This window comes from Oncorhynchus nerka, linkage group LG5, assembly GCF_034236695.1.
Source record: "Oncorhynchus nerka isolate Pitt River linkage group LG5, Oner_Uvic_2.0, whole genome shotgun sequence".
NCBI classification, from domain to species: domain Eukaryota; kingdom Metazoa; phylum Chordata; class Actinopteri; order Salmoniformes; family Salmonidae; genus Oncorhynchus; species Oncorhynchus nerka.
Genome location: NC_088400.1, coordinates 6,795,660 through 6,808,774, shown reverse-complemented (window position 1 = coordinate 6,808,774; position 13,115 = coordinate 6,795,660). Strand labels below are relative to the sequence as shown.

The following is a 13,115-nucleotide window of genomic DNA, read 5'->3' as shown; positions in this document are numbered from 1 at the left end:
TGCTGTTGACCTCTCTACACAGTCTGTTGTTGACCTCTATACAGTCTGCTATTTACCTCTCTACACAGTCTGTTGTTGACCTCTCTACACAGTCTGTTGTTGACCTCTCTACACAGTCTGCTATTTACCTCTCTACACAGTCTGTTGTTGACCTCTCTATACAGTCTGTTGTTGACCTCTCTACACAGTCTGTTGTTGACCTCTCTACACAGTCTGTTGTTGACCTCTCTACACAGTCTGTTGTTGACCTCTCTACACAGTCTGTTGTTGACCTCTCTACACAGTCTGTTGTTGACCTCTCTACACAGTCTGTTGTTGATCTCTACACAGTCTGTTGTTGACCTCTCTACACAGTCTCTTGTTTACCTCTCTACACAGTCTGTTAGTCTGGGACAGTGGTTGTTTACCTCTCTACACAGTCTGAGAGTCTGGGACAGTGGTTGTTTACCTCTACACAGTCTGTTAGTCTGGGACAGTGGTTGTTTACCTCTCTACACAGTCTGAGAGTCTGGGACAGTGGTTGTTTACCTCTCTACACAGTCTGAGAGTCTGGGACAGTGGTTGTTTACCTCTCTACACAGTCTGAGAGTCTGGGACAGTGGTTGTTTACCTCTCTACATAGTCTGAGAGTCTGGGACAGTGGTTGTTTACCTCTCTACACAGTCTGAGAGTCTGGGACAGTGGTTGTTTACCTCTCTACACAGTCTGAGAGTCTGGGACAGTGGTTGTTTACCTCTCTACACAGTCTGAGAGTCTGGGACAGTGGTTGTTTACCTCTCTACACAGTCTCTTGTTTACCTCTCTACACAGTCTGTTGTTTACCTCTCTACACAGTCTGTTGTTTACCTCTCTACACAGTCTGAGAGTCTGGGACAGTGGTTGTTTACCTCTCTACACAGTCTGTTAGTCTGGGACAGTGGTTGTTTACCTCTCTACACAGTCTGATAGCCTGGGACAGTGGTTGTTTACCTCTCTACACAGTCTGAGAGTCTGGGACAGTGGTTGTTTACCTCTCTACACAGTCTGAGAGTCTGGGACAGTGGTTGTTTACCTCTCTACACAGTCTCTTGTTTACCTCTCTACACAGTCTGAGAGTCTGGAGCAGTGGTTGTTTACCTCTCTACACAGTCTGAGAGTCTGGGACAGTGGTTGTTTACCTCTCTACACAGTCTGAGAGTCTGGAGCAGTGGTTGTTTACCTCTCTACACAGTCTGTTAGTCTGGGACAGTGGTTGTTTACCTCTCTACACAGTCTGTTAGTCTGGGACAGTGGTTGTTTACCTCTACACAGTCTGTTAGTCTGAGACAGTGGTTGTTTACCTCTCTACACAGTCTGTTGTTTACCTCTCTACACAGTCTGAGAGTCTGGGACAGTGGTTGTTTACCTCTCTACACAGTCTGTTAGTCTGGGACAGTGGTTGTTTACCTCTACACAGTCTGTTAGTCTGAGACAGTGGTTGTTTACCTCTCTACACAGTCTGTTAGTCTGGAGCAGTGGTTGTTTACCTCTCTACACAGTCTGTTAGTCTGGGACAGTGGTTGTTTACCTCTCTACACAGTCTGTTGTTTACCTCTCTACACAGTCTGAGAGTCTGGGACAGTGGTTGTTTACCTCTACACAGTCTGAGAGTCTGGGACAGTGGTTGTTTACCTCTACACAGTCTGTTAGTCTGAGACAGTGGTTGTTTACCTCTCTACACAGTCTGAAAGCCTGGAGCAGTGGTTGGACGCCGGGGCATCATGACCACCCACAGCATAAAGGAAACTGTTGTACGTGGCCACACCCACCCCTCCTCTCCGCTTCGCCATGGGGGCACACATACTCCACTTGTTGGTGTGTGGATCAAAGCATTCCATCGACCGCAGACACGAGCTCCCATCCCGACCGCCAACTGCAAACAATCTGTAAGGACAATAAAAGCGTTACAAATCTGACTTTGGATGCTGCTCAGAAATTGATGCTCATTTCTCTTCAAGAAATGTTGTGTCGGTCATTCCTAGAAAGTATTGTCTTTTAAGGGAGGGAGAATCCCAGGTTTCCTTAGCAGAGAGGGATGAAGGATTGTAGAAACATCTTCCTTCCTTAGCAGAGAGAGATGAAGGATTGTATAAACATCTTCCTTCCTTTGCAGAGAGAGATGAAGGATGGTAGAAACATCTTCCTTCCTTAGCAGAGAGAGATGAAGGATTGTAGAAACATCTTCCTTCCTTAGCAGAGAGGGAATAAGGGTTGTAGAAACATCTTCCTTCCTTAGCAGAGAGGGAATAAGGGTTGTAGAAACATCTTCCTTCCTTAGCAGAGAGGGAATAAGGGTTGTAGAAACATCTTCCTTCCTTAGCAGAGAGGGAATAAGGGTTGTAGAAACATCTTCCTTCCTTAGCAGAGAGAGATGAAGGATTGTAGAAACATCTTCCTTCCTTAGCAGAGAGGGAATAAGGGTTGTAGAAACATCTTCCTTCCTTAGCAGAGAGGGATGAAGGCTTGTAGAAACATCTTCCTTAGCAGAGAGGGATGAAGGGTTGTAGAAACATCTTCCTTAGCAGAGAGGGATGAAGGGTTGTAGAAACATCTTCCTTCCTTAGCAGAGAGGGATGAAGGATTGTAGAAACATCTTCCTTAGCAGAGAGGGATGAAGGGTTGTAGAAACATCTTCCTTCCTTAGCAGAGAGGGATGAAGGATTGTAGAAACATCTTCCTTAGCAGAGAGGGATGAAGGATTGTAGAAACATCTTCCTTAGCAGAGAGGGATGAAGGGTTGTAGAAACATCTTCCTTAGCAGAGAGGGATGAAGTGTTGTAGAAACATCTTCCTTAGCAGAGAGGGATGAAGGGTTGTAGAAACATCTTCCTTAGCAGAGAGGGATGAAGGATTGTAGAAACATCTTCCTTAGCAGAGAGGGATGAAGGGTTGTAGAAACATCTTCCTTAGCAGAGAGGGATGAAGGGTTGTAGAAACACATTCCTTAGCAGAGAGGGATGAAGGGTTGTAGAAACATCTTCCTTAGCAGAGAGGGATGAAGGGTTGTAGAAACATCTTCCTTAGCAGAGAGGGATGAAGGGTTGTAGAAACACATTCCTTAGCAGAGAGGGATGAAGGGTTGTAGAAACATCTTCCTTAGCAGAGAGGGATGAAGGGTTGTAGAAACACATTCCTTAGCAGAGAGGGATGAAGGGTTGTAGAAACACATTCCTTAGCAGGGAGGGATGAAGGGTTGTAGAAACACATTCCTTAGCAGAGAGGGATGAAGGGTTGTAGAAACACATTCCTTCCTTAAGAGGAGAGACATGGCGGATTGTAGAAAAGTCTTCCTTCCTTGTTTTCTATTTTTCACCCAGATGCAAAAGGAAGAAAATCGAAAAAGGTTTTATAGAGTGAAAACACACTGCAAAGCAGCACTTTGTTGTCTGCCATTATGTAACGTAGAGCTGTGGTAGTCTAGGCCCAGGCTTACACACAAAGAAAAGACTTCTTGTTTTTATACGAAGATTAGACCTTAAACCAAAATGTTTTACATAACAAGAAACAGAACTTAGTTTTCCTGTTGTGCTGGTTATTAGCTTCTAGTGTGTAACAGTAAATACGTACGAAATTCTCCTTTTCGTTTTGTGAGTTATGTCATAAATAAAGCTTGTGTTTCAGTAACAACTGATACTGTCATGATGTTTTAGTACTACAGCCACTTACTTCCCGTTGAGTGCAGTGACTCCCATGGTGCTGCGTGGGGTGGACATGCTGGCCACGTAGTTCCACTGTTTAGCCTGGGGGTCCCACCTCTCCACCGTATTCAGGTAACTCCATCCATCATGGCCGCCTACTGCATACATGGGGCCCTCCAACACTGTTATACCTGGAGAGTTACAAAGTGGAGGGACCCATCAACCAGAGCCTACACTGTGTGTGTGTGTGTGTGTGTGTGTGTGTGTGTGTGTGTGTGTGTGTGTGTGTGTGTGTGTGTGTGTGTGTGTGTGTGTGTGTGTGTGTGTGTGTAAGATGCTCAACCACGATGCTCATTCTAGAACAGTTGAAGTGCTGTTAGATGAGTCACCATTGTGTGGAACTGAACACTGAACAAATGTAGTCTATTCTATTCTCTTAAAACAGACTTGGGTTCTAGTAATATTTTAAATAATTTCAAAATTATAGAATTTCCCATTTGTTTGGTTTAATGGAACCAATATAATAGCCCATCCATAATAGTCCATACAAAACCGCCCATCCATAACAGTCCATACAAAACCGCCCATCCAGCACCAGGCAGAAAGATGTCAAATACTACTTGAACACAGGTCTGTTCTCCAAACAGGATATAAAACAACGGTGTTATTGCCGGGGGTCATAGAGGGGAATGGTTTTCTAACAACAATGAATATAGGATGTTACTGTACAACACAATAAATGGATTTATATAACAGCTGGTAATGTTCAGGCTTTATTTAACCAGGCAAGTCAGTTAAGAACAAATTCTTATTGTCAGCTCGGGGGTTTGAACTTGCAACCTTCCGGTTCCTAGTCCAACGCTCTAACCACTAGGCTACCCTGCCACCTCTACACTCTAACCACTAGGCTACCCTGCCACCTCTACACTCTAACCACTAGGCTACCCTGCCACCTCTACACTCTAACCACTAGGCTACCCTGCCACCTCTACACTCTAACCACTAGGCTACCCTGCCACCTCTACACTCTAACCACTAGGCTACCCTGCCACCTCTACACTCTAACCACTAGGCTACCCTGCCACCTCTACACTCTAACCACTAGGCCACCCTGCCACCTCTACACTCTAACCACTAGGCCACCCTGCCACCTCTACACTCTAACCACTAGGCCACCCTGCCACCTCTACACTCTAACCACTAGGCCACCCTGCCACCTCTACACTCTAACCACTAGGCCACCCTGCCACCTCTACACTCTAACCACTAGGCCACCCTGCCACCTCTACACTCTAACCACTAGGCCACCCTGCCACCTCTACACTCTAACCACTAGGCTACCCTGCCACCTCTACACTCTAACCACTAGGCTACCCTGTCACCTCTACACTCTAACCACTAGGCCACCCTGCCACCTCTACACTCTAACCACTAGGCTACCCTGCCACCTCTACACTCTAACCACTAGGTTACCCTGCCACCTCTACACTCTAACCACTAGGCCACCCTGCCACCTCTACACTCTAACCACTAGGCCACCCTGCCACCTCTACACTCTAACCACTAGGCTACCCTGCCACCTCTACACTCTAACCACTAGGCCACCCTGCCACCTCTACACTCTAACCACTAGGCCACCCTGCCACCTCTACACTCTAACCACTAGGCCACCCTGCCACCTCTACACTCTAACCACTAGGCCACCCTGACACCTTTCTAATACTACGTTAGAGTTCAACATTACTCTAAAGGGAACTTCACCTGTAAACATTCTACATTCCGTATGAATAACAGTTCAACTGAAATAGCCATTTAAAAAACAACAAAAAAACTGTTATTGTTGATTTGAAATATGAATAAGTAGTTCCTTGTTTTCTGAATGCACACAACAGGACGTAGACCTTAGCAGGGAGGCTATGTAGCTCCTCACATCTTCCCAGGTAAACCGTGCTCACCACAAGCAAAGTACGAGAGCTATCTGCTACAGCCCCCCGATCAACGGAGACTAAGGTAATACTATTCACTGTAATCTCTGGGGCAAACGTGTTCACCCATATCTCAGAAAAGCCAACCACAGACAAGTGAGATGAATACTTGACTACATCGCCTCAGTTCACACCCATAGATCTAGTTCAACTGTGAATCGAACCATTCCTCTGATGTGAAACGTATGAGAAACGGCCAGGGAAAAGAGACAGCCAGAGCAGGCGTATGGTAGCCTGCCAAGGTTTTTACATAGGAACAGTTTGTGATACAATAGTACAGGTATGAATTGTAATCCCACTGAGTTTGTGCTACAATAGTACAGGTATGAATTGTAATCCCACTGAGTTTGTGCTACAATAGTACAGGTATGAATTGTAATCCCACTGAGTTTGTGCTACAATGGGATAGGTATGAATTGTAATCCCACTGAGTTTGTGCTACAATAGTACAGGTATGAATTGTAATCCCACTGAGTTTGTGCTACAATAGTACAGGTATGAATTGTAATCCCACTGAGTTTGTGCTACAATAGTATAGGTATGAATTGTAATTGTTTATTATTTTTTTTAACAGTAAACCCACCGAGTCCGTGTCTGTGTGTAGACATGGGAGGCATAGTGGACCAGACATTGTTGAAAGGGTTGTAACACTCCACCATGTTGGAGGTCTTCAACCCGTCTCGGCCCCCCACCACGTACAGCTTGTCATCGATCACTGCCACCCCGAACTGCAGCCTCCGGCCGTTCATCACCCCCACCTGGATCCACGTGTTTGTCCGCAGGTCATACTTCTCTATGGTCGTAGATCCTATAGGAACACACAAAGAGATCTATAGATCCTATAGGAACACACAAGGTGATCTATAGATCCTATAGGAACACACAAGGAGATCTATAGATCCTATAGGAACACACAAGGAGATCTATAGATCCTATAGGAACACACAAGGAGATCTATAGATCCTATAGGAACACACAAGGAGATCTATAGATCCTATAGGAACACACAAGGAGATCTATAGATCCTATAAGAACACACAAGGAGATCTATAGATCCTATAGGAACACACAAGGAGATCTATAGATCCTATAGGAACACACAAGGAGATCTATAGATCCTATCGGAACACACAAGGAGATCTATAGATCCTATAGGAACACACAAGGAGATCTATAGATCCTATAAGAACACACAAGGAGATCTATAGATCCTATAGGAACACACAAGGAGATCTATAGATCCTATAGGAACACACAAAGAGATCTATAGATCCTATAGGAACACACAAAGAGATCTATAGATCCTATCGGAACACACAAGGAGATCTATAGATCCTATCGGAACACACAAGGAGATCTATAGATCCTATAGGAACACACAAAGAGATCTATAGATCCTATCGGAACACACAAGGAGATCTATAGATCCTATCGGAACACACAAGGAGATCTATAGATCCTATCGGAACACACAAGGAGATCTATAGATCCTATAGGAACACACAAGGAGATCTATAGATCCTATCGGAACACACAAGGAGATCTATAGATCCTATCGGAACACACAAGGAGATCTATAGATCCTATAGGAACACACAAGGAGATATATAGATCCTATAGGAACACACAAAGAGATCTATAGATCCTATAGGAACAGACAAGGACGATGCTGATGACTTCAGGTGACCACCCCCCCCCCCCCCCCCAAAAAAGAATATTTGTCACATATGCCAAATACAACAGGTGTAGACTTTACCGTGAAATGCTTACTTACAAGTCCTAAACCAACAACGCAGTTCAAGAAATAGAGTTAATAAAATATTTACTAAATAGACTAAAGTAAAAAACGTAATAAAAAGTAACCCAATAAAATAACAATAAGGAGGTTATATACAGGGGGTACTGGTATCAAGTCAATGTGCAGGGGGTGCAGGTTAGTTGAGGTCATTTGTGCATGTAAGTAGGGGTAAAGTGAAAATGAATAGATAATAGATACTGTAGTAGCAGCAGTGTAAAAGCAAAGGGGGGTCAATGTAAATAGTCTGGGTGGCCATTTGATTCATTGTTCAGGGTAAGCAGGTTTAAAGAGGTTTAGCATTGAATTATATTCTGTTCTGATTCCTATTACCCTCCATATCTATCATAGTGTTTGATTAAACACCTACGATTTAGTATATTGTGTTTCTCAAACACACTTTGTAATGTGTTCTATTGAATGCATATCTAAACTAATATAGGATCCATTTTAGTATCAGATAAATAAATAGTTTTAGTCCGTGGAATGAAGGGGTTAACCTCCGTCATGTGGATTGAGCTGCATTTACATTAGTAGCCAAATAGACCTGAAGTCTGTAACAATAAAAGGGTCGCCGTGGTCAGGCGAGATCGACGGTAGCGTCACACGTTAGCGGGCGTCCATCTTGGTAATGGGGCTCATTGATCAAAACCTGTGGGCTTTTATTAATAGTAGCAAGCCATTAGGGTTCAATAGACATAATGAATGTACTGAGCTTTATGTCTCACACTGGGGCAAACTCCAACAAGACTACCGATGCACCTGAAATGGCACCCTATTCACTACATCGGGCTTTAGTCAGAAGTAGTGCACTCTATAGGGAGTAGGGTACCATTTGGGACGCAAACCCCTATATAGGGCGCTTCTTTTGACCGGAGCCCTATGGGCCTAGTGCACTATATACATTAGGGAGTAGGGAATGCAGTGTAGGTCTAACCCTTGGTAGCGTCCATGCCTCCCACAGCGTAGAGTACTCCTACAGTGGACTTCCTGGGTTTGGTCCTGGGGCTCTGGAACATGAGGCGACGCTCTGGCAGCAGATGGTACTTCATGGCTTCCATTAGAAGCTTCTGGCATTCCAGGTCATCTGAGAACATGGTGTTGTTCTCCAGGTCAGCTAGGAGCTGGAATTAAACGGGAGTTCAGTTCAGTAAACCTTTATTATCCCCAAAGGACAATGGTGAGTGCAGCATAAAAACACGCAGGAAACAACACAACAAGAAAAAAAATACATATATTTTTAATTATTACATTGTATAAGCTAAATGCATGTCTTTCAACCAGGAAGCATTAACAACATTTAACCAGGAAGCAGTAACAACATTTAACCAGGAAGCAGTAACAACATTTAACCAGGAAGCATTAACAACATTTAACCAGGAAGCATTAACAACATTCAACCAGGAAGCAGTAACAACATTCAACCAGGAAGCAGTAACAACATTCAACCAGGAAGCATTAACAACATTCAACCAGGAAGCAGTAACAACATTCAACCAGGAAGCATTAACAGCATTCAACCAGGAAGCAGTAACAACATTCAACCAGGAAGCAGTAACAACATTCAACCAGGAAGCATTAACAACATTTAACCAGGAAGCAGTAACAACATTCAACCAGGAAGCATTAACAACATTTAACCAGGAAGCAGTAACAACATTCAACCAGGAAGCATTAACAAACCAGGAAGCAGTAACAACATTCAACCAGGAAGCAGTAACAACATTCAACCAGGAAGCATTAACAACATTTAACCAGGAAGCATTAACAACATTCAACCAGGAAGCAGTAACAACATTCAACCAGGAAGCAATAACAACATTCAACCAGGAAGCAGTAACAACATTCAACCAGGAAGCAGTAACAACATTCAACCAGGAAGCATTAACAACATTCAACCAGGAAGCAGTAACAACATTCAACCAGGAAGCAATAACAACATTCAACCAGGAAGCAGTAACAACATTCAACCAGGAAGCAGTAACAACATTCAACCAGGAAGCATTAACAACATTTAACCAGGAAGCAGTAACAACATTCAACCAGGAAGCATTAACAACATTTAACCAGGAAGCAGTAACAACATTCAACCAGGAAGCATTAACAACATTTAACCAGGAAGCAGTAACAACATTCAACCGGGAAGCATTAACAACATTCAACCAGGAAGCATTAACAACATTTAACCAGGAAGCAGTAACAACATTCAACCAGGAAGCATTAACAACATTTAACCAGGAAGCAGTAACAACATTCAACCAGGAAGCATTAACAACATTCAACCAGGAAGCAGTAACAACATTCAACCAGGAAGCAGTAACAACATTCAACCAGGAAGCATTAACAACATTTAACCAGGAAGCATTAACAACATTCAACCAGGAAGCAGTAACAACATTCAACCAGGAAGCAATAACAACATTCAACCAGGAAGCAGTAACAACATTCAACCAGGAAGCAGTAACAACATTCAACCAGGAAGCATTAACAACATTCAACCAGGAAGCAGTAACAACATTCAACCAGGAAGCAATAACAACATTCAACCAGGAAGCAGTAACAACATTCAACCAGGAAGCAGTAACAACATTCAACCAGGAAGCATTAACAACATTTAACCAGGAAGCAGTAACAACATTCAACCAGGAAGCATTAACAACATTTAACCAGGAAGCAGTAACAACATTCAACCAGGAAGCATTAACAACATTTAACCAGGAAGCAGTAACAACATTCAACCGGGAAGCATTAACAACATTCAACCAGGAAGCATTAACAACATTTAACCAGGAAGCAGTAACAACATTCAACCAGGAAGCAGTAACAACATTCAACCAGGAAGCAGTAACAACATTCAACCATTTCTAAGTGGCCCCAAACTTTTGAACGGTAGTGTGTATATATATATTTTTAAATCCTATTTATCTTCATTTCCATAATATAGCTATTAATATTTGTAGTAATATAGGCATCTTATGTAAAGGATTTTTACCTCCTACCGGTCTCAACATTACCAGAATTACATTATGGCAAGCAATTATTACTGTTTTTGCAAACAATTATTGTGATTCATACTATGTTGTCCCTAACATCTTTTACTCTCTCGCAACAGTTGTGGGATACACACACACACACACACACACACACACAACCTCTTTCCCCCACAACAACCGTAGACTCAGATTCTCAACAGTTGCACCATCCCAGAGCCCAACACAAGAAAGGTCTTGATTTACAAATGCGTGTACAGTTGCAGCTGTATGAGAAGGCCTGCAAGACTGAGCAAAAAAACAGGCAGAAATGGGGAGATTTGATTAACCATAGTCACATCCTTGGTGATAGAGGACAGATAAACACCCCCTTCCCCTGAAACACCCACACATGGTCCCCCCGTAGTCACCATATTCCCTGGCATCTTCGTGCAGTCAGACCTTTGATTTTGTGTCACCAGGGCCACAATAATATGCCCCCTCTCTGAATGTCTGAGTGTGACCCCCCCCCCCCCCTTCCCATGGATTACTGCAGCTAGTGTTGCCAGCACTGACACTTCCTGGGTGGGTGCACCACACCGGTGGTTATGCTATTATGCTCTCCCATCAGGGGGCTCTGGCTCTGCAGGAGCAACCCTGCCAGGCAGGCTCAGAATCATGAGGGGGCGGTGCTGCTCTAGAAGGTCTCTGACCACATTTTGGCTGCATACAGGCAGCTTACAGCAGGCCCATAAAACAGATTGGGACTTCTCCTTAGTATCTGGGTTGTTCAGGTAGGTGTCTAGGGTTTAGGTAGTGGACCGTTCCATCAAGATAGGACCATAAATAAATACATTAGACGTATAATTTATTTTTTAAATTGAGTTCCCCACGATAGGACATTATATAAATTAGATTTATAATTTATTTTAAAATGCAGTTCCACCATGATAGGACAATAAATAAATAAATCAAAAAAAGATGTATAATTCATTATAAAATATATCTGCACAACATTGAAAGCTCTTTCACAACCCCCGCTCACAGACATACATTGGATCTGGGATATATATGCGTGTCCTTTCTCACTCACTCACTTAACGCCACACTTTTCCCAAACACCATAAAACACACACCATCCACCTCAATACATCCACACATACCCACCTCAATACATCCACACATACCCACCTCAATACATCCACACATACCCACCTCAATACATCCACACATACCCACCTCAATACATCCACACATACCCACCTCAATACATCCACGCATACCCATCTCAATACATCCACACATACCCACCTCAATACATCCACACATACTCACATACTGCGCCTTCTGACAGCTGTGTTTTCATCTCCATGTTTAATTAGTGCTTCTGTGTTCCAATCAGTTATATTTCACGATAGATAGAAAAGCTATATATATTTTGGGTATTATTACAATTCATACCATGGCTAGTATTGTGTGTTTCGCTATTTGCCTCCTCTATGAGAACTTTTAGAATAGCCATAGAGTAGATCTTTGTGTCTCTGAAGAATTGGTTATCAATATAGAGTTTATCGACTACTAGAGCTACTCTTTCCCCTTTCAATCTATTTTCCTTGAATATTGGATACAGAACTACAGACCGCCGTTCTGTAATTTCCTTCGGGAACTGATCATTCAAGTCTTTCACCCAGGCTTTTAACCATTATTTTATTTTTAAAGAAAGCACATTTTGTAACGATTACACCGAAACGGTGTACCCCTTCGAGTTGGATTTTGTCGATAGCTTCACATGGGATCTGAAGCGCTGTAAGGAGGAACTCTCTAACTACAGATTCAGGAGCTTCTCCTTCTTTCTCTTGGATACCTGTAAGTACCAGATTCTCTCTCATGGATCTAGTCTGTATGTCAAGTAAGGCTTCTCTCAGAACGATGTTCTCCTTTTTAAGTTTATTAACTTTGGTTTCAATCTTTTTGACTGTCCCTTTTAGCTTGCTTGTGTTTTTCTCCAATGTCGCAGGTTTTTCGTCACTCATCTCGAGGCCTTCAACTCTTTTATATCCTTACTGACTAGTTCAAGTATGCCCAGTTTGTCATTTATTGATTTTAACAGATCGGTTTCGACCTTTACCATTCCCGGTGGTGAAAAGATTCAATCGTCTGTGTCTGTAGAAGAGTCATGGTTTCCGTTTTGAAATAGGTTCCCCTCTCTTACTCTCCGCCACCTTTGGGTGTTGGTTGTTTTCATAATATGTATCGATGTATTTATCTGGCCTTATGATTTGTTTTGTGTTGTAATCCAGATTGAACTTTATTACCTACAAGATTGTGAAGTGCTAATATTTAGTCTAACTTACCGATATTGAATATTATGTTTTTATCTTGAGGTGAGCTACACTGCTGTGTTCAGTCCACCATCTTTTCCAGTCTAGTTTTGATGAAGTCATTGATAACCTACTGACTGCCCACCTGTGGAGGTAGACGAGGGTACCATTTGTGATGAAGTCATTGATAACCTACTGACGGCCAACCTGTGGAGGTAGACGAGGGTACCATTTGTGATGAAGTCATTGATAACCTACTGACTTCCCACCTGTGGAGGTAGACGAGGGTACCATTTGTGATGAAGTCATTGATAACCTACTGACTGCCCACCTGTGGAGGTAGACGAGGGTACCATTTGTGATGAAGTCATTGATAACCTACTGACTGC

At 43.0% G+C, this 13,115-nt stretch overlaps 1 protein-coding gene across 4 annotated transcripts in view; it reads right to left on the bottom strand.

The window, feature by feature from the left end:
- Positions 1-13,115, bottom strand: part of LOC115127145 (kelch-like protein 4) — a 95,090-nt gene that overhangs the window by 3,846 nt on the left and 78,129 nt on the right. For all 4 annotated transcript variants that reach the window (XM_065018302.1, XM_065018303.1, XM_065018301.1 and 1 more), the window contains 4 exons: positions 8,374-8,560; positions 6,225-6,449; positions 3,685-3,847; positions 1,690-1,902 (listed from right to left, as the gene is read on the bottom strand). In XM_065018302.1, the coding sequence (XP_064874374.1) occupies positions 1,690-1,902; positions 3,685-3,847; positions 6,225-6,449; positions 8,374-8,560 (788 nt within the window). The remainder of the gene's footprint in view (positions 1-1,689; positions 1,903-3,684; positions 3,848-6,224; positions 6,450-8,373; positions 8,561-13,115) is intronic.